This window comes from Aotus nancymaae, unplaced genomic scaffold, assembly GCF_030222135.1.
Source record: "Aotus nancymaae isolate 86718 unplaced genomic scaffold, 86718_ANA_hifiasm-v0.15.2.pri h1tg000065l, whole genome shotgun sequence".
NCBI classification, from domain to species: Eukaryota; Metazoa; Chordata; class Mammalia; order Primates; family Aotidae; genus Aotus; species Aotus nancymaae.
In genome coordinates this window covers 6,805,217-6,825,699 of record NW_026988480.1, presented here as the reverse complement: position 1 = coordinate 6,825,699, position 20,483 = coordinate 6,805,217, and the positions used below count along the sequence as shown (strand labels likewise).

General features: G+C 40.4%; 1 protein-coding gene across 2 annotated transcripts in view; it reads left to right on the top strand.

The window, feature by feature from the left end:
- The window catches only part of ABCA13 (ATP binding cassette subfamily A member 13), a 437,440-nt gene that overhangs the window by 122,561 nt on the left and 294,396 nt on the right, over positions 1-20,483 (top strand). For both annotated transcript variants that reach the window (XM_064366685.1, XM_064366686.1), the window contains exons 24-27: positions 9,393-9,587; positions 12,829-12,993; positions 13,990-14,167; positions 17,257-17,396. In XM_064366685.1, the coding sequence (XP_064222755.1) occupies positions 9,393-9,587; positions 12,829-12,993; positions 13,990-14,167; positions 17,257-17,396 (678 nt within the window). The remainder of the gene's footprint in view (positions 1-9,392; positions 9,588-12,828; positions 12,994-13,989; positions 14,168-17,256; positions 17,397-20,483) is intronic.

Sequence of the window (20,483 nt, the reverse complement as noted above, 5' to 3'; positions counted from 1 at the left end):
TTAGGTGCACGTTCAAATCAACAATGACTTCTTTCTTTGTGTTGGACCAAATTATTATTCTTCTAAAATTAACAATGAGATCAAAGTGTCAGGACTCAAATAGATTGAAAAAGCAATCAAAAAGTCTATCTTCTGACCCTTTATTTTCTGTGCTAAACAATTGGGCAGTGTTCAGAGGACCTTGATCTTTTGCTTGGAAGATGACTATTTTTTCACAATTCTCAGTGGATTTATTCTCCCTGCTCCACAAATCAAGCAGAAAGGGAGAGGCCATGTCCAGAAAGTTCTGATCTCTTCTGGGAGGCTCCTTGAGATGGGAAGGTATTCTGAATTTTTTCCCCTGTTTCTTTTGAGCAGAAATGATTGAGTTTGGTGAATCTGGTCAAATTTCCTTATCTCACTTGGGACTGGTCCTGTGGCCTGGTTCTGTCTGTTGCTTCCTTGACAGAGCTGCCAGGCACAATTTGTGGAGAGGGAGAGTTTTCTCTCAGTAGTTTGGAAACATTACACATTCCATTTGTTTTAGTACATGAAGTTTGTTTCCTGAAAAGCTCCAACAGATAGTTCTTGGTAAAACTTATTTCAGAGCAGATACTGGTCAAAATCTGCTCATTCTGATTTTTTGTTTGTTTGTTTTTTTCTTTCTCTGAAGACAAAAAGTAATTAATGTGTGACTAGAGTTATGGGTTTCTGGGATCATGAAGAGCAGTCTGGCCCGAAGTTTCCTGGAAGACACTGTCTGTTGTGTGCTGTGTCTCATCCTAGCCAGAGCCCTTCCTAGGCACTAGGCTGCTCATCTGGCTCTGTTACCATATCATGAGGTTGGGGCTTATGGTCCTTGTAGTCTGTGGTGCCTGGAATAAAGTGCACACACCCATCTACCACCATCTCATTCTCTGGTGCTCTTAGAGTAGGACTTTTCTCTTTTTTGATTTGTTGTTCTACTAGAGTGTGCTCAGTAAATGTGGTATGTTCTCATTAAACATTCACCAAAATGAAGTGAAATTCCAGCTGCTCTCCTTCCATTAAGTCAGCTAGCGTTCCTTAGGTTTATGAAAGCCACATTACCTTATTTGCTCATTAGGAATTCTGAGAAATGAATATTGTGCTAAGGGCATTTGTGTCTCATTTAACCATGCCCTCCCAGGCCATTTCTCTTCTTTCACAGATGAATGTGGTGCTGTGAAAGTCACAGCTGGGAGAGGGCCTGAAATCAAACCCAGGTCTTTGAACTCAAACTGTGTTATTATTCCATCACATGATGTTATTGCTTTAATTTATTATAAATTAACAGTTCTAAGTAAATTGCTGCTTGCAGATGGGTTTCCTCTTCTCCTACTTGCACTTACACAAATATTTTTAAACCTTAATTCCCCAGTTGGCATTGATCTCTGTAAAAATACTTCTTGCTAGTTTTGGCTATATATATATATATATATATATATATATATATATATATATATATTTTTTTTTTTTTTTTAATTTTATTTTTGGCTTAGGAGTGCATGTGCAGGTTTGTTATATAGGTAAACTCATGTTAGGGGGTAGTTTGTAGTACAGATGATTTCATCACCCAGGTACTAAGCCTAGTATCCAATAGTTATTTTTTCTGATCCGCTCCCTCCTCCCACTCTCCACCCTCAAGTAGGCCCCAGTGTGCTTTGTTCCCCTCTTTGTATCCATGTATTCTCATTATTTAGCAACAACTTATGAGTGAGAACACGTGGTATTTGGTTTCTGTTCCTGCATTAGTTTGCTGAGGATAACGGCCTCCAGCTCCAGCCATGTCCCTCCCAAGGACATGATCTTGTTCTTTTTATGGCTGCATAATATTCCATGGTGTACATGTACCACATTTTCTTTATCCGGTCTGCCCTTGATGGGCATTTAGGTTGATTTCATGTCTTTGCCATTGTGAACAGTGCTGCAATAAACATACATGTGTATAGGTATCTTTATGGTAGTATGATTTATATTCCTTTGGGTATATACCTTGTAATGGGATTGGTGGGTCAAATGGTAGTTCTCTTTTTAGTTCTTTAAGGATTTGCCACACTGTTGGTTTCCACAATGGTTGAACTAATTTACATTCTCAGTAGGAATGTGTAAATATTCCCTTTTCTCTGCAACCTCGCCAGAATTGGTTGCTTTTTTGACTTTTTGATAATAGTCATTCTAATTGGTGTGAGATGGCATCTCACTGTGGTTTAGATTTGCATGTCTCTAATGATCAGTAGTATTGAGACTTTTTTCATGTGCTTGTTGGCTGGGTGTATGTTTTCCTTTGAAAAGTATCTGCTCATGTCCTTTGCCCACTTTTTAATGGGGTTGTTCGTTTTTTTCTTGTAATTTTTTAAAAAGTTACTTATTGATACTGGATATTAGACCTTTGTCAGGTGCATAGTTTGCAAAATCTCCCATTGTGTAGATTGTTTATTGATAGTTTCTTTTGCTGTGCATAAGCTTTTTTGCTTAATTAGGTCCCATTTTTCAGTTTTTCCTTTTCTTGAGATTGCTTCTAGCATCTTCATCATGAAATCTTTGCCCATGTCTATGTTCAGAATAGGTTGTCTTCCAGAGTTTTATAGTTTTGGATTTTACATTTAAATCTTTAGCCCATCTTGAGTTGATTTTTGTATAGCATAAGGAAGGAGTCCAGTTTCAATCTTCTGCACATTGCTAGCCAGTTATCCCAGCACCATTATTTATTGACTAGGGGATGCTTTCCCTATTGCTTGTTTTTGTCAGGTTTGTTAAAGATCAGATAGTTAAAGATTTATGGCCTTGTTTCTGGGCTATTTTCTATTAGTTCCATTGGTCTATGTGTCTGTTTTTGTACAAGTACCATGCTGTTTTGTCTAATTAGATATTCTTTCAAGGTGTTTTTTAATATCAAATTCTGATACTTTAATTTGCAAAACATCATTTGTTTCTCTCAGCTTCATCAGTCACCAAAAGATGAGAGTATCTTTTATACTTTCGTCCAAGTCATTAGTGCAGAAAGATTACCATGACATAGGAAGATATCACCTGCCACCTATTTATTTATTTGGGCTCTTAAATCAGTTGCAACATGTCTGTTTGGGGTGTCTTGGTAATGTATTAGCCTAATAATTTCACCGTTAAAAGAAAATGACTTTATATTGACATGGCTCATTGATCATGACTGTATCGACATGGTTACCAGCAATTTTCTTTCTCTTCAAGGGCTTACACATAATCTTTTGGATAATCCATGATCAGAATTCTTCCAGGATTGAAGTTATCATCTGTTAGTAATTTCTAAAGTCTACTTTAAAAAATAAAACCTAGATAGTTTTTGTTTCTATCATGACTTCTTAAAAACTGTAGATAGAAGAACTATCATCCTTTCTGAAAGTATGAAGAGGAAGCAGGGAGAGAGGCAACTGGAAATGGAGACAAAGAAGGTGGTGGAGAGGGTGGCGGGACAGCAGCTGTGGCCTCACTGAAGAACCGCGGCCAGGCTAAATGGTAGGTTTCTTTGAGAAATCTCCACACTGCTTTCCACGGTGGCTGAACTAATTTACATTCCCACCAACAGTGTATAAATGTTCCCTTTTTCCGCAATCTCACAAACATCTTTTATTTTTTGACTTTTTAATAATAGCCTTTCTGACTAGTGTGAGATGGAATCTCCTTGTGCTTTTGACTTGCATTTCTCTAACGATCAGCGATGGAACAGTAGACATTAGAGGGGGACTACTGGGGGGAGGAAGAAGGGGGAAAAAGGGTTGAAAAACTACCTATTGGGCCCTATACTCACTACCTGGGTGATGTGATGGTTCATATACCAAACCTCAGCAACACATAATTTACCCATGTAACAAACCTACATGTACCCCGTAAACCTAAAATAAATTTTGAGAAAACAAGGAACTCAGCCAGCGGATGCCTGCCTCACTGAGCAAGGACACCATTGGCACTGCCCTGGAGGCCGGCTGCCAGGATGCTTATCCACAGACCTCTTAGGCATCTTGTTTTGCCCCTGCAGTGTGAAGATGGCTCTCTTTAGGAATATGAAAACAAAGAAGGAATTAATTAGTTCTCTTATTTTAAGTGTTATCATTTTTAATCAATAAACCCATCTAATTCTTATTTATCTTTTCCTTTAAATATTCTATAAGTCAAAACTAGGCTTTGGCTGATAGGGACAGATAGGCTTCTTAGTAGTAATGTCATTTTTGAGCACCTACATACACCACCCCAAGCTGAATGCTTGACATCTCATTTAATTCTCCTAACAAGTCTTTGGAGTCCTTTGTCTTTTAATGTCATCCCTGGTTGTATAGACAAAGAAACTGAAGTATATAGCTGTTAAGCAGCTTTCAGGAAGTCACACGGTAAGAGCTGGAGTCAGGATCCACTATCTTGCCACAGTGTGGCTTCAGTCCTTCTGGACAGGTTCTCGCAGCTCTCTCCTGCCCTCCGATGCTCATCTCTTGTACTTGCCTCTTTATCCTGTGAGCAGCTTGAGCTCAAATGGGGCCCCAACAGCAGAGAGCCACACTGCTCCACTCTGAAGTGCACAGGGTCTATTTTTAAATACTTGCCCTCCTTTCATTGTCTTGTCTTACAAATCCTATGGCAGAATCTCTCTCCCCGACATGTCCAGTTCCCTGAGTAACTGTCAGTGTTTCCTTTCTGGTCACAACTGGGGCTGAGGGCAGCCTTTCCTCCCATGCTTTGCTGCACCTCTGAGTCTACAATGAGCAGCTGGGCAACATGGAGGCCATCTCTGGTGCTCTCCTCTGAATGCGATTAGGGTTTCGGCAGATGTCCAGTAAACAAAGCTCTTGCTAAAAATGCAAATGCCTCTCCTAAGGATCATTCTCATTTTTAAACCACATATATACCCAGGTAATTATCTAAGTGGCCAAGTGTGTTTGAGCCAGGCTTACAGCTAGGAGAGGCGTCGGCCCTGGATCCTCAGCCTCCTTGCAGCTTTCCAAGCCAAACACGAAAACACAGGAAAACCAGCAGGAGCTTGGCATTCTGTTTCTGATAATTTGCAGCATTAGCCTATGCAAAGCCTGAGTTAAAAGGTGCCTGTTTTGCTTTGAATAGCAATCACACACGATGTTTCCAATCAAGTACAATTCAGTGTTGTCTTTGCTTTTTAATCTTCCTCCCCTCCTACCTAGTCTCAAACAGGAATAATGAACACAATCAATTTTTATTTTTATTTTTTATTTATTTTTTTATTGCATTTTAGGTTTTCGGGTACATGTGAAGAACATGCAAGATTGTTGCATAGGTGCATACGTGGCAGTGTGATTTGCTGCCTTCCTCCCCTTCACCTCACAATGCAATTTTTAAAAGATAAATAGTAATATTTGGAAAACCACAGGAAAGGAGAGGCAGCAAATGTGCTGCTGGGGCTGTTGCTTCTGTGCATTGTGTCTGTGGAACTTCCACACGACAGGGTGTGGGATCCTCTCTATTTGGTAAAAAGAGATGTAAAAAATTTCGGGACAAATATTTTTGTCCTGGGACTAAACTCTAAAAAAAGTATTAATTATGATCTTGCATGGGGACCACAGTATGACGCCCTAGAAAATAATTAAGACAAATGTTCTATAGTAAATGCAGAACATTGAGCCAGCTTAGGTTGATGCTCATGAAAAGCCAGGGCGACTCCCTTGAGTTGGGGGTTTGGATGATGCCCCTTTTCAGGGATGGTTTCATGCAGAAGACTATTTTATGGGACTGATCAAAGAGAGACTGCTCTTGTGAAAGCAAAGGGTAGATGCCCATATTCTGCTCCCAGCCTCCTCCTGAGAGCTTCCCCTTTGTCCAGAGACAGCATGTTTGAAAGCAGTGGCATTAAGGAAAATTTCACCAAGGTATGTCTGCACAATGCAAGTCCTATGTGAAAAAAAGGTCTTCTTGGTAAATTAATGACAAAAACACTTAATATTCTTTCTTAAAGACTCAAAATGCACACTGGCATACTAGCGCATCATAGCCATTGGTGATGATTAATTTTGTGTGTCAGCTTGGTTAGGCTGCAGTACTCAGATATTCATTCAAACATTATTCTAAATGTCCCTGTGAAAGTATTTTTTGGATGACATTAACAGTTAAAGCAATAGACTTTGAGTAAAGAAGATGACTCGCCATAATGTGAGTCGGCCTTAACCAATCAGTTGAAGGCTTTAAGAGAAAAAAATAACCAGGTTCCCCAAGCAGGAGTAACTTCTGTCTCCAGACAGCCTGCAGACTTGAGCTATAATGTCAGTTCCTTCCTGGGTCCCCAGCCTGCTGGCCCTACAGATTTGGGGCTTGCTAGCCCCCACGTTTGCATGAACCAGTTCCTTAAAATAAATCACTCCCCGTATGTGTATGCTTCATTTCACTTAATGACTAGGATTCATTCTGAGAAATGCATCATTAGGCAATTTCATCATTATGTAAACTTCATAGAGTACTTATACAAATTTAGCTGGTATAGACTATTACACACCTAGGCTATATGGTATGGCCTATTCCTCCTAGGCTACAAACCTGTACAGCAGGTTACTCTACCGAATACTGTAGGCAATTGTAACACTGTGGTAAGTATTTATATATTAAAACATAGAAAACACAAGAACATATTTTACTATACCTTTTCTACACATAGAAAAGGTACTGTAAAAATATGGTATAAAAGATTAAAAAAATAGTTTGCCTGTATGGGATACTTGGCAGGAATAAAGCTACAGGACTGGAAGTTGCTCTGGGTAAGTCAGTGAGTGAGTGGCAAGTGAATGTGAAGGCCTAGGACATGTCCGTACAGCACTGTAGACTTAATAAGCACTGTACGCTTAGGCTACACTAAATTTATTTTTTAAAATGTCTTTCTTCAATCCTGGATTAATCTTAGGTTACTGTAACTTTTTTACTTTATAAACTTTAATTTTTTTTTTTTGGCAGAGTCTTGCTCTGTCACCCAGGCTGGAGTACAGTGGCACGATCTTGGCTCACTGCAACCTCCAGCTCCCTGATTCAAGCAATTACTCTCCCTCAGCCTTCCGAGTAGCTGAGATTACAGGCACATGCCCCCACGCCCGGCTAATTTTTTTTTTTTTTTGTAGTTTTAGTAGAGACGGGGTTTCACCATGTTGGCCAGACTGGTCTTGAATTCCTGACCTCAGGCAATCTGCCTGCCTCGGCCTCCCAAAGTGCTGGGATTACAGGCGTGAGCCACCGTGCCCAGCCTAAACTTAAAAAATTGTAAAAACTTTTGGACTCTTCAGTGATAACACTTATATTAAAACACAAGTACACTGCACAGCTGTACAACTGTTTGCCTTTAGGTCTTTATAAGCTCTTTTCTATTTTAAGAATTTTTTACTTTTAACTTTTAAAACTGTTTTGTTAAAAATTAAGGCAGAAACACACAGTCTAGCCTGGGCCTACGTGAGGTCAGAATCATGAATATCACCGTCTTCCACCTCCACAGCTTGTCCCACTGGGAGGTCTTCAGGTGCAGTGAAATGCCTGGAGCTGTCTTCTGTGCTAACAGTGCCTTCCGGATACCTCCTGAGGGACTTGCCTGGGGCTATTTTACAGTTAACTTTTTCTTAATAATTAGAAAGAGTATATTCTAAAATAATAAAAATATAGTTTAGTAAGTATATAAACCAGTAATATAGTCATTTACTTATATCCAATATCCTTATCAATATTATGTACTGTAGATAATTGTGTGTGTGATACTTTTACTATGAATGGCAGTGCAGCAGGTTTGTTTACACCATCACTGCCACAAACACTTGTGCAAGGCTACATAATATGCCAGGCTACAACATGACCATGACTGATGTCACTAGAAGATAGAAATTTTTTCATCTTCATTATAATCTTATGGGACCACCACCGTATATGCGGTTTGTCATCATGTACCAGATAGGGACATTTTGGTCAACAATGGACTGCATATATGATGGTGGTCCCATCAGATTATATACTACTGTATTTTTACTGTACCTTTTCTATGTTTAGATAAGTTCAGACACACAAATACTTACCACTGTGTGACAATTGCCTACAGGATTCAGTGCAGTGACACGCTGTACAGGTTTGTAGCCTAGGAGCAGAAGGCCATACCCTATAACATACGTGTGTAGTATGATCTAGGATTGTGTAAGTGCACTCTATGATGTTCACAAAATTAAAAAATTACCTAGTGGCACATTTCCCAAATGTATCCTTGTCATTATGAGACACATGACTGCACATGCACACACACACACACAGACTCTCTATTGGTTCTGTTTCTCTGGAGAACTCTGACTAATACACCATCATCTATGTCTCTCTCTCTTTTTTTTTTTTTTTGAGACAGTTTCTTGCTCTGTCATCCAGGCTAGAGTACAGTGGCATGATCTTGACTCACTGCAACCTCCACCTCCTGGGTTCAGGTGATTCTTCTGCCTCAGCCTCCTGAGTAGCTCAGATTACAGGTGTATGCCACCATGCCCAGCTAATTTTTGTATTTTTAGTAGGGACAGGGTTTCACTATGTTGGTCAGGCTGGTCTCAATCTCCTGACCTTGTAATCCGCCCTCCTCAGCCTCCCGAAGGGCTGGGATTATGGGTGTGAGCGACTGTAGCTGGTCATTACCATGTTACTATTATCTATCTCTTAATGTATTTTGGGGACATTTTATGGCATATGAAAGCATCTGATGAGTTCTCCATGCTCTTATTCAGTGCATATGGCTCCTATTCACATGGGTTTATGCACTTCAGCCTTACTTGGCCTGAATGTTTCACAATAATTCCCATCAGGAGCAAAAACATGGAGCAGGAAGTATGGTTTGTGTTTTATTTTATAGTAATAAACTAGAGACTCATACAAGTTGTCCTAAATCCCTCCTTCTGAGTTTACTTGCTTTAAAAAAATATTTAACAAGCTTGGTAATCCTGTTTTCAATCTAGAAATGGAGGAGGCAAAAAATATCAGCTTCACACTGATGACAGTGAAAAGTGGAAGCTGATAAACTGAATGCCAAGGGTAAGACAATATCAGACAAACAAGACACAGATGCTAATTATGAGGGTGGCATCGGAGGGTGGGGGCTGGGTGGGCATTCAGAGTGAGCCCCTCAGAGAGCAGAGGGATGGAGTTTCAGAAGGGTGATCCCAAGACCTCAAGCAAAGGCAAGTTTTAGAAGAAGCCACAGAATGATGTGCACATTTCAGAAACATTTCCATCAAAATGTTAAGAATTGAACCACAGGTTGGGCTCCCTGCATCTGCAGGGCAGTGCCCGGAGCGGGGAAATCTACTTTTGGTCAACTCCCTGCTTTTGAAGCTCTGGTCTGAGGTGGTGAAGCACGTGACGTTGTAGGTATGCTCACTTCTGATCTCTGTGCTTTGAAACAGGTTCTCTTCAGTGCCCTCACAGTAGCTCTGTCTGGAAAGTGTGATCAGGACATCCTTCGTCTCCTGCTGACATTTCCCGAGGGGGAGAAATCTTGGATTGCGACGAAAGAACTCTGTGGCCTGCTGGGGTCAAAAGTATATCCTCTGATTGTATTGATGAGTCGAAACCTGGATGTTCGGGCTTTCATTTACAAGGTATAGGGAGCGTGCCAGCTGGGGCGGGCCTCTATAGGACTCTGCTGCGGTGGCTGTGGATAAGTAGGTCCTGGTGGCGCAGCAATGGGAGACCAGCACCCAGCTACTCTGCAGTGGCCTCCACCAGCCTCTGGTGTCACATGTTTGCTCACTCCAGGGTGGGGCTCAAGAGGACTTTGATGTAATAAAGGGATGTTCAGGAGACTCTTCAGGGATTCCTTGGAGACAGGTGTCAGGGCATTGGCACAGAGTTGGTGGTAGTCTCCATGCTCATTGTGGAAGGACCCACTTGCAAAAACACACCACCTCTTCTTAATGCCCGATGTTCTCTCCTCTGTAAGGGGCATCTCCCTGGAGCATGTTTGGAGAGGGATTGTGCATGACCTACTCCTGAGCGGCCCAAGTCAGGTGCTGCTCCCCGCACTGTGGCCCTATCAGTCAGTAGGAAGCATCCAGCTCTGCCAGGGCCTACCCTGGAGAGAACATGAAGGGGTGGGCAGCTCAGGAAGCCCAATCCCCTGTGGGTGCCAGTTCTGTACTTGCCCTGTGATCCTCTGACAAGCAGCAGTGTGAGGGCAGGGTGGGGCTGGAGGAGGTAAAGATGGTGCTGTCTGCAGGAGAGTGGAGAGTGAGAAGTGAGGAGGAGGAGCTGGGACAAGCCCAGGCCCAGGACTTTCCAGAAGGCCCCAGAACTGGTGTAGGAGCCACCCAGCTCCCAACCATAGCTCCCTCCCCTCAAGCTGCTCCTTCCAGAAGCTCCTCCTTCCGACCTCCGCCGTTTGAATCTTTACTTAAATTTCCAGAAGCTTCCCCTTCTGCCGTTAGGCATTGATCTTGCTCCAAGTACCACTGTTTTTCCTTTAGGGAAGTATTTCACAAGCTCTGGGTTCATTAGAGGGGCTGCAGGGTTTGCAGTATGTCAAGGTGGCTGTGGAGTCTGGGAGAACAGATTTAGGGTAGAGAAGGCATAGGTTTGCCATTTCAGCCACCCATGGTTTCCTTGCTTTCTGTTATTCCAAGAGTCCAGGGGATAAATGTTGGAAGGAACACATAAACAGCGCGCGCGCGCGCGCGCTCGCACACACACACACACATACGCACACACTCTCTCTCTCTCCAAGAACAAATACTTATTCAGAATGATTACATTTCAAACCAATAAGGAGGAGGATAAGTATTTCTTGTGTCCTCATAATTTGCAAGCCCACCTCTATCTTGGTGGAATTCATATTTCTCGCAACATGCATTAGCTCTGTATTTGCTCACCACAGCCTCTCTTCCAACTGTACAATTTGCCTTGTGGGGAACAGAGCTCCCATTGGCTGATACTCTAGTGGCCACTTTGTTATGTGCATAAAGGACCCCCCAATTTGAAATGAGTGCTTTTAGAGGCCCGCATAATTATTGCAACAAGAGCTATCATCTATACCAAGATTCCTTTGGAGGATAAGATAGTAGGTTGGATTTAGTCTCCTAGACACAAAGAAAATGACATCATCATAAATAACAATAGCTCTTATTTATCAGGTACCTTCTATATGCAGGGATGTATGAAAGTTAATTAAATACAAGATATTGCTCAGGATGTTAGAGCAGTCCCACCTCCACATGAGGGTCACATACAGCAGCATATCACTCCCAAGTCCATGTACTTTCTGATTCACTCAGCTGACAATGAATTTCTGAAGCCTTCAGCAAATCACAATTTGCTATATTAATTTGGCACATTAATCTGGTCTGTTGGCGTTGCACTGGGTCCCTGTCACTCCCTACCATAAGTCAGGGGTCGGTCACTGTGTGCCATTTTTATTAAAGGGCAGCTGTAATTAGAAAGGTGAGTAGATAAAGTGACAAAAGCTACACACCATTTCTCCTGCTTGAGCTGTCTCTATAGTATGAATGGAGAACTCCACCTTTATTAGTAGAGTGCCTCTGCGAAGGATGGAGCTGTGATCTCGGAGCCCTGGAAGTCATCTGCAGAGCTAGCAGCTAGAACACTAACGAGTAAAAATAAGAAGGAGCGACAATTGGGTTCCTCCGCCCGAGCCTGGAAAATGGAAAAATTCAGTGTGCAAATGACAGACGGTGGAGATTTGCTGTGATTTTCCCTGCCCTGTGCAAAGAGCTGACATTTCCTCCTTTAACCATTCATCCAACAAATATTTATCGAGCAGCTAATAATCGCTGTTGCTATTTTATTCCCAGTAGCTACATAAATGATCAAGATAGAAAAAAAAACCCTGCCTTCAGTCTAGAACTGCGAATGTGCAAAAAAAAAAAAAAAAATCCAATGTATAACACAGAGCATGTCAGGTGGTGATAGCATAAGTAAGTTTCAAAGGGCACTGATATTTTTAAAGAATCCAGGTACCTAAAATGCAATTAAAAAAAAAAAAAAAAAGAATCCAGGTTAAATTCACATCCCTGAACCTTTCTAACTGTGAGACCTCAGGAAGCCTTTTAATCTCTTACAGCCCAAATTTTCTCATCCACAAAATGAACATTATAATGAACATCTCCAAAGTATTATGAGAACTGAGATGACGTGTGAATGTTACGAATACCGTAAAGCAGTAGATAAATGTAAATTGCTTCACATATAAGCACTGCTCATATTTTGAGCCGCTTCTTAAATTTCCACCTTGATCACTTCAAAGATACAAAGAAATATTTGGCAAGTGATTTGAATTTTTTTTTTTTTTTGAGGCGGAGTTTCGCTCGTTACCCAGGCTGGAGTGCAATGGCGTGATCTCGGCTCACCGCAACCTCCACCTCCTGGGTTCAGGCAATTCTCCTGTCTCAGCCTCCTGAGTAGCTGGGATTACAGGCACGCGCCACCATGCCCAGCTAATTTTTTGTATTAGTAGAGACGGGGTTTCACCATGTTGACCAGGATGGTCTTGATCTCTTGACCTCGTGATCCAACTGCCTCGGCCTCCCAAAGTGCTGGGATTACAGGCTTGAGGCACCGCGCCTGGCCGTGATTTGAATTTTAATGATGGATCACATTTGTTTCTGGTTTACATGTTAACAATGCTGGTGCAATTTAGTGTGCTCTCAAAACACCTGAGCTATGTATACTCTAATGACGAGAACTTTCATATAGTATAGCAAAGGCGTCTCTGAAGTTCAAGAGAGAATAAAATCAAATAAATAAGTTTCACAGCTCAAAAGATGCTTGTGAGGGTAAAAATACAGTGTTGCTTATTTCATGTTGTTATGTTTTTGTTTGTCCTTTAAGACTCTGGTGCCTTCTGAAGCAAATGGATTGCTCAACTCCTTGTTGGATGTAGTTTCCAGCCTGAGCTCCTTGCTTGCCAAAGCCCAGCACGTCTTTGAGTATCTTCCTGACTTTCTTCACACCTTTAAAATCACTGCCTTGCTAGAAATGCTGGACCTTCAACAGGTGTGTGTTTCATCTTTGTCCCTAGGGAAGTATTCAAATTTGTCCTTTCTTTGTATTTGCTCCTTTTTGCTTTTATCTTCTCACTTCTAAAATTTGCATTAGACAACCAAATACAGGAATGGAAGTATCTTTTTATATCTCTGGAAGCAACAACATAACATAAGAGTAAGGCCTGGCATCTGCCTGTAAACTGCATGAAACTGACTTTTTAATCCACATTCCACCAGTGTGGAGATTGGGATAGTACATGCATTATCTATAAAGTAAGAAATTACTAACTCAATTATTGCACAGATGAGACTTCAAGGGCCTGTTTAACTTAATTCAGAGAGCAGATTGCTTTCAAAAACCTTAAAATATTTATTTACACATAAATAATTGACTTACAAATTACAGATCATTTACTACAAATGCAAACACAAACTTGAATTAGTTTAGTGGCTTGATATTAGTTTTTGCTTGAACTCTCTTTGCCTGGAATGAAACTGACTGGGTACGAATGAGGAGGAGTGTGGAATTTTTATGTTTGGAGGTGCAGGATGAGGAGTCAGATAACAATCTTCTCAGAACTGCCTTGGAGACAGAATGTAAGCCCATCACGTGATAGATAATTTGTATAACTATAAAATGTCTGGATATCTTGGTAGCATAGACACACATTAAGACTAGTAATTAGTCTGAATTAGTGATATTTTATGGATTAATAATTTATTACTGGACAAATAGTAAGGAGTTGTGTGTGCTTGTGTGTGTGTGTGTGTGTGTGTATGTATGAATGACATTTCCCTCTTCTACCAGGTATCTTGGCCAGAAAAATTACCGTAATGTTTCAAATGGTATCCCAAGGACAGAAAACTCTAAGGCAGACATTGCATTCTTTTGACTTGTTGAATATCTTGCACATTCAGTGGAGGAAGGAAGAAGACTTTCAAACGTGGGTGAAGGAATTGTTTTAAGTCACTGTGTAACTGCAATCTAGTTTTCTTATTTTCTCAGGTTTCACAAAATGTCCAGGCCAGAAGTTCAGCCTTCGGGTCTTTCCAGTCTGTGATGAAGATGATTTGCAAGGACCAAGCATCGTTCCTTAGCAATTCTAACATGTTCATTAATTTGCCCAGACTTAACGAACTCTTGGAAGATGACAAAGAAAAATTCAACATTCCTGAAGATTCAAGTAAGACAGTAGTAATATATATATTTGTGTGTTTAGATTCCTTTGTATCTCGATCATTGGCCTGACTTTATATTAAATATTCTGTCTGTGTATGAGGTTGCTATATACTGGCATAGAATCTTCTGCTTCCACCTCCCCAAATTCTGGCATGGCAGCTGACTTTGAATGGTCCTAGTGCCCTTGAGCACAGACGAATCCTCCCACCTGGGTCACTAAGGAACTGTATCACAAAGGAAACGTCTAAAACACCTGAATCCCAGCCCCATTGGTTTCTCAGGCTAACCAGTATTGGTGAGGGTCCAGGCATACAGACCATGAGCATGGCTTTGGTCCATGCTAATGGCTTTATTATATAACAAACAGAACTTGTCTGTGGCCACCTCCAAATCTGCTCTCTATGAAGCTCGGGTACAAATGAATATGCCATGATATGTACAAATGAATGCAAATTAATATGTAATTTTTTGGCCCCATTAAGTGAAAACATTTTTATTAGAAAGGCAGAATAAACATGCTGGTGAGGTTTTGGAGGTTAGACAGTTCAGCTCCACTAGTTGTACATTTTTGGTCATGTTGTTTTATGTGTCTACATCATGTTAGTTTCATTTATAATGTGGAAACACTAGCATCTGGCTCATAAGCTTGTTGTGAGATGCAATATGGCACCTTAGCACAAGGGTATACGTGTATCCTAGTGTATTTGTTTTCTATGCTGCATGACAAATCATTGCACACTTAATGGCTTAAGACAACACACATTATCTCATAGTTTCTGTATGTCGGGATTTCTGATTTAAAATTTTTAGTTTTGTGCTTATCATGACTACACCTTTTTCTGCAATAAAATTGCTCCCGTTTATATTAAGCTTGCAATGTAAAGAGTAAGTTATTAAATTTCAGTAAGAACAACCTCCATAATTAATAGTTTTGAAATTTATTGTGTAGTCATACTCTTAATTTATACTTTAGGGGGAAGTATTTCTATTGATTCTGTAGTACCTGTCAAATAATTTTTCCCTTTCAAATGAGGAATTTGGGAAAATGAAATTAACATTTAAAGTAATCACAACAATCACACCTTGAGTATTTATGAATCATAGTACCAAATCTAAGATAATATGTTCATTTTATCCTTATGAAGCTAAGATAATATTTTCATTTTAAATGTTCTCTTTATGGATAAAGGCATAATTATACTGAAGTACTCCTCACTAGCTTAAAACTTTCTAGAAATAGAAATTCCATTTGACCCAGCAAACCGATTACTAGGTATATACCCAAAGGATTATAAATTGTTCTATTATGTTTATTGCGGTACTATTTACAATAGCAAAGACCTGGAACCGACCCAAATGCCCATCGATGATAGACTGGACAAAGAAAATGTGGCACATATACACCATGGAATACTATGCGGCCATAAAAAATGATGAGTTCATGTCCTTTGTAGGGACATGGATGAATCTGGAAACCATCATTCTCAGCAAACTGACACAAGAGCAGAAAACAAAACACCACATGTTCTCACTCATAGGCAGGAATTCAACAATGAGAACACATGGGCACCGAGAGGGGTACATCACACACTGGGGTCTGTTGGGGGGTGGGGGGCTAGGAGAGGGACAGTGGGGGATGGGGAGATTGGGGAGGGATAACACTGGGAGAAATACCTGATGTAGGTGACAGGCAGATGGAGACAGCAAACTACCATGGCACATGTGTACCTATGCAACAATCCTGCAAGATCTGCACATGTATCCCAGCATTTAAAGTACAATTCAAAAAAAAAAAAAAGAAAAAGAAAAACTTTATAAGATTTAGTACCTAGTTATTAAGGTGATGAAATCGCTACCCTCATCAGATAACTATTGATTTAAACAATTAAGTTGAGTAAATCTTTAATTGAAATCAAGTAGCATCACAAGAACAATGAGAGCCACCAAGAGGGATTAAGTATTTGAGTGAAAATAAGGCAGTTTAATATGTCAAAAGTAGTAAGTTTGACAGTTCTGCATGGGTTCATCAAATACGATTCAGTAGTAACTTGGAAAGCTGACTTCATAAGAGAAGCTCGGTTCTGGTGTCAATATTGTGACTGTTGAAATGAGCATTTTCTTGATGAAAAACCAGATTTATTCTTCTACATGTCATTTTCATTTTCAAGTGTCCATGTCATTATTTAATATTCTTATTGATTAATTACTTTGAAAATGTGAGTCATACTTTCCTTCCTTTGAAGTCATTTAAGTGAACACAGTATAATGAAGTTTCTTACAAGATGAGAGCTACTGAAAACTATAACAGGGAAGAAAATCTTGTTTTACTTCTTGTCTTAGTTTATTCGGTGTTGCTATACAGGAATACCAGACACTGGGTAATTTGTAAAGAAAAGAGATTTGTTTGGCTCACAGTTCTGCAGACTATACAAGAAGCATGGCACCAGTATCTGCTTCTAGTAAAGCCTCAGGCTGCTTCCACTCATGGCAGAAATTGAAGGGGAGCTCTGCCATGTGCAGAGATCACAGAATGAGAGAGAGAGGAAGCAAGGGGAGGGAGGAGGGAGGTACCAGGCTGGCTGGCTTGCTCCTTCCTTCCCTCCTTCCTTCCTTCCTTCCTTCTTTCCTTTTTTTCTTTCCTTTTTTCTCTCTTTCTCCCTTGCTCCCTCTTTCTCTTTGTTTCCTTCCTTCCTTCCTTCTCTTTCTCTCTCTCTCTGTTTTTCTCTCTCTTTCATTCTCTCATTCTTTCCTTTCTCAACCAGCTCTCTTGGGAACTAATAGAGTGAGAACTACGCTCATTACTGTGACAATGGTACCAAAACATTCATGAGGGATCTGCCCTCATGACCTAAAGACTTCTTGTCAGGCTCCACTTCCAACACTGGGGATCAAATTTCAACTTGAGGTTTGGGAGGACAGACATTCAAACTATGGCACTCCAATGTTCAGAGTCATGTCAGAAAAAATATGTCTATCATTGAAAATGATGTGATTTGTGATTCATTCACATCATGATATGTGAACGAATCTCCCTGTTAACCTAGGCATCCTGTATCATTAGTAATACTTTTTTTTTCTTTCTAATTGCAACAGCACCATTTTGTTTGAAGCTTTATCAGGAAATTCTACAAATGCCAAATGGTGCTTTGGTGTGGTCCTTCCTAAAACCCATATTGCATGGAAAAATACTATACACACCAAACACTCCAGAGATTAACAAGGTCATTCAAAAGGTGAGTTAAAATGAATGAGAATCATGTAGACCATACATGCACTAAATCAGAAAGGAATCTTTAAGCATGTCTAACATAATTGTTATGTGCCTTGGATTATGTAAAAGGCTCTTGTGTTGAATCTAATTCATTTTAGCCTGAGTGTTTTACCTGTCATTGTTGTTAAATCTGAATTTGCTGACTCCTTCCCTTAGAGGCCGCTTTGGGGCTGGGTTGTTATTTACAATAATTAATGCAGTGAACTTATAGGACTCTAATATTAAAAGTCAAGGACAATGAGGCAGAGAGGAGGGCTGTTTGGAGTAATTCCAGAAAAACTTGGAGAACAAATGCTAATCTGTTTTGCTTGGTGCATCTAGCAATTAAGAAAGAATCAGACACAGTACATGCAAACTGATGTATTAACAATTACTTAGTATTTTGGTTTGTGATGTTTCTGAATTCACTGTGAGGCTTTGCTTCACCCTGTGGAGAATAAGGTGAGATGAAGACACCAAAGCAGGGTCTACCCAGGAAGAATTTAGACACTATGTGGCTCTGCTTGTTTTCCTTTTCTTATATTGTGTAATCTCTTAAATCTATTTACTGCAGGGTTTGTTATTATTCATATTTGCAATTTCTTTTGAAATAATTGTGTTGTATTTTCCTGGAGTCTTTTCTGACCTGTGTGGGGGCCTGTAAGCCTACAGGCACCTGAACAGGGGCCATTTTATCAAGGTCATAGGAATAATTGGTCTTATTGTGAAACACGGAAGAGAAGATACCCATACTATTCATGATAAACTTCCAAGCCTCAAATAGTATTAATAATTTAGAAACTGCGATCACATGATGTGGGATCATATGAGCAGTTAGGTCATTTTTGATCAAACTTGCTTTCACGAGTTTCATGCTCCTGATCACAGTTGCTGTGTAAGGTCATAGCAGTATTTCCTAAAGTTCCCTTTCCCACCTTGCCACCCACCTCATGGACTGCCCTTACCTCTGCCTACTCTGAATGGTATTTAAACTTTAAAACATTTATTTATTTTTAATTAATATTTCTGTTTTTTGGAGAGACAGAGTCTGGCTCTGTCACGCAGGCTGGAGTGTAGTGGTGCAATCACAGCTCACTGCAGCCTTGCATTCCTGGGCTTAAGCAGTTCTCCTGCCTCAGGCTCCCAAAGTGCTGGGATTACAGGTGTGTTCCCCCACACCTGGCTAAGTTTTCATTTTTTTTTTTTTAATTGTAGCGGCATGGTCTTGTCTACTTTCTAAAAAAAAATCTCGAAAGTGTCCTTTTGGAGGGGTATTTGCCAAGTCTGCACTTACACATGGAATTACATTGATCTCCATATATCCTTGGTGTGAGCTGTTCTGTCAGACAGGAACTCTGGCCTCACAGCTGCCATCCCTGGACTGGAGTCTCTGTGCCCATTACTCGAATTTCCTTAGTGTAGTGAGCTTTTTGGGGTTTTGGATATTTAAATAATTTATTAGAAAATGGCTTCATATCACAACTCTATTTTAAATTCAAAATTTAAAAATGGGCCATGACTTTAAAAAATGATGATATGTTACATTATTATGTTAATATTATTAATATATGACTATAGCATTGCATATTATGCGGTTTTCTATGGTATAACAATTAGTATGATAATCTCTGCTTTTAAAGAGCTCACCCTGTTGTAGGGAAGAGAAGGCAAATAGCTGAAGAAATAATTTAGATATACTATGCTGTAAGGCTTGTTCAGTGTAGCAGAGGCACAGGCCTGGGGGGCAGCTGATCTCCCTGGAAAGAAAGATTGGGCAAAGCACTTGGAAGGACAGGTTGTATAAGCCCCTGTGAGGTGGAGATGGGGGGACCATGGGCCTGGACAGAGGTGTGGGGAGGTGCCAATCCCCACATGTGTGCTCTGCTAATCATGAGAATTTTTGAAAAATCACCAAGATTTTTCGCTGGTTCTTGCTAGCTCCTTTTTAGATCTTACAGGCAGTGTTAAGAGCTGATGTCTTTTTTACTTACTTAAAATTGCTAACAACTTTGCATGTAGGTGTCCTGGTTTTGCACTTATAAAGCTGACTTTATGGCATTGTACCTGGGATGAATTATCCTAGCAGTCAGCTACGGCTATTTGGTTTTATGAAAATTGTTTCTAGTCATTAGACTCATGGTCTAAAGGCCCGCAGAGCTGGGAGACGCTTGTAGCTTTGCCATGGGGCTATGTGAAGCAATATTATTTACAGTGTTGGAATGGCCCAGGCTATAAATTATTTAAGACATGGTCTTTTTCTCTTCATTACTTCTTGTTAGGTGAAACTGTCTGAAGCTGCCATTTTTGCAGGAAAAAAATCGATAAAAGTTGGTAATTTCATTTGGTTTAACTTGTAATAGCCCAGGTGGCACCCAGAAGCATGATGCCATGGTATGAAACGTGTGTATGTGTTGGAAGGCTGGATTTTGGTTCCCTTTTTCCTAACTCTCTGTGACCTTGGGGTTATTGCTTTCTCTTTGAAGTACTCTTTTTCTTTACGAAATGAAAGACATGAGCAGATCTGTGATTTTCAGTCATCTGGGAGACGGCTCTTCATGGGGGATGAATCAGAATCACTCAGGGGCCTTTAGTAAGGCCTTCCCCCTTCTGGGATCTGACATCCGCCTCCCTAGGGGCTTGTACCCCTCACATCTACCCACACCTTTCCACGGAGGTGTGTGCATCTCCATCTATCAGCCTCAAAGACAATGGAGGTCAAGCACTTTCATGAACTGGAAAAAAAATGATGGCCAAACCTCTAGAGAGTATTAAAAGATAAACTTAGGGACATTAAAATTTCAACAGGTTTGTTTGAGCGTTTGGTTATTCATGAATTAGGCAACGCCAGACTATTCAATGCTCCACTGACTACATTGGGGTGTTGGGTGAGGGGTAAGAGAAGCTTTTATAAAGTGTTTGCTGCAGCAAGATAAAAATATATTCGTTAAAGTCAAAAGTCCCTAGTTGGAGTTTAGTTGGAGGTTTCTGATTGGTTAATCTTAACTTTTGTTTTACTGTTTGCATTGAATTGGGTTTTGGTTTGCTTACATAGGAACTCAAGATGCTATAG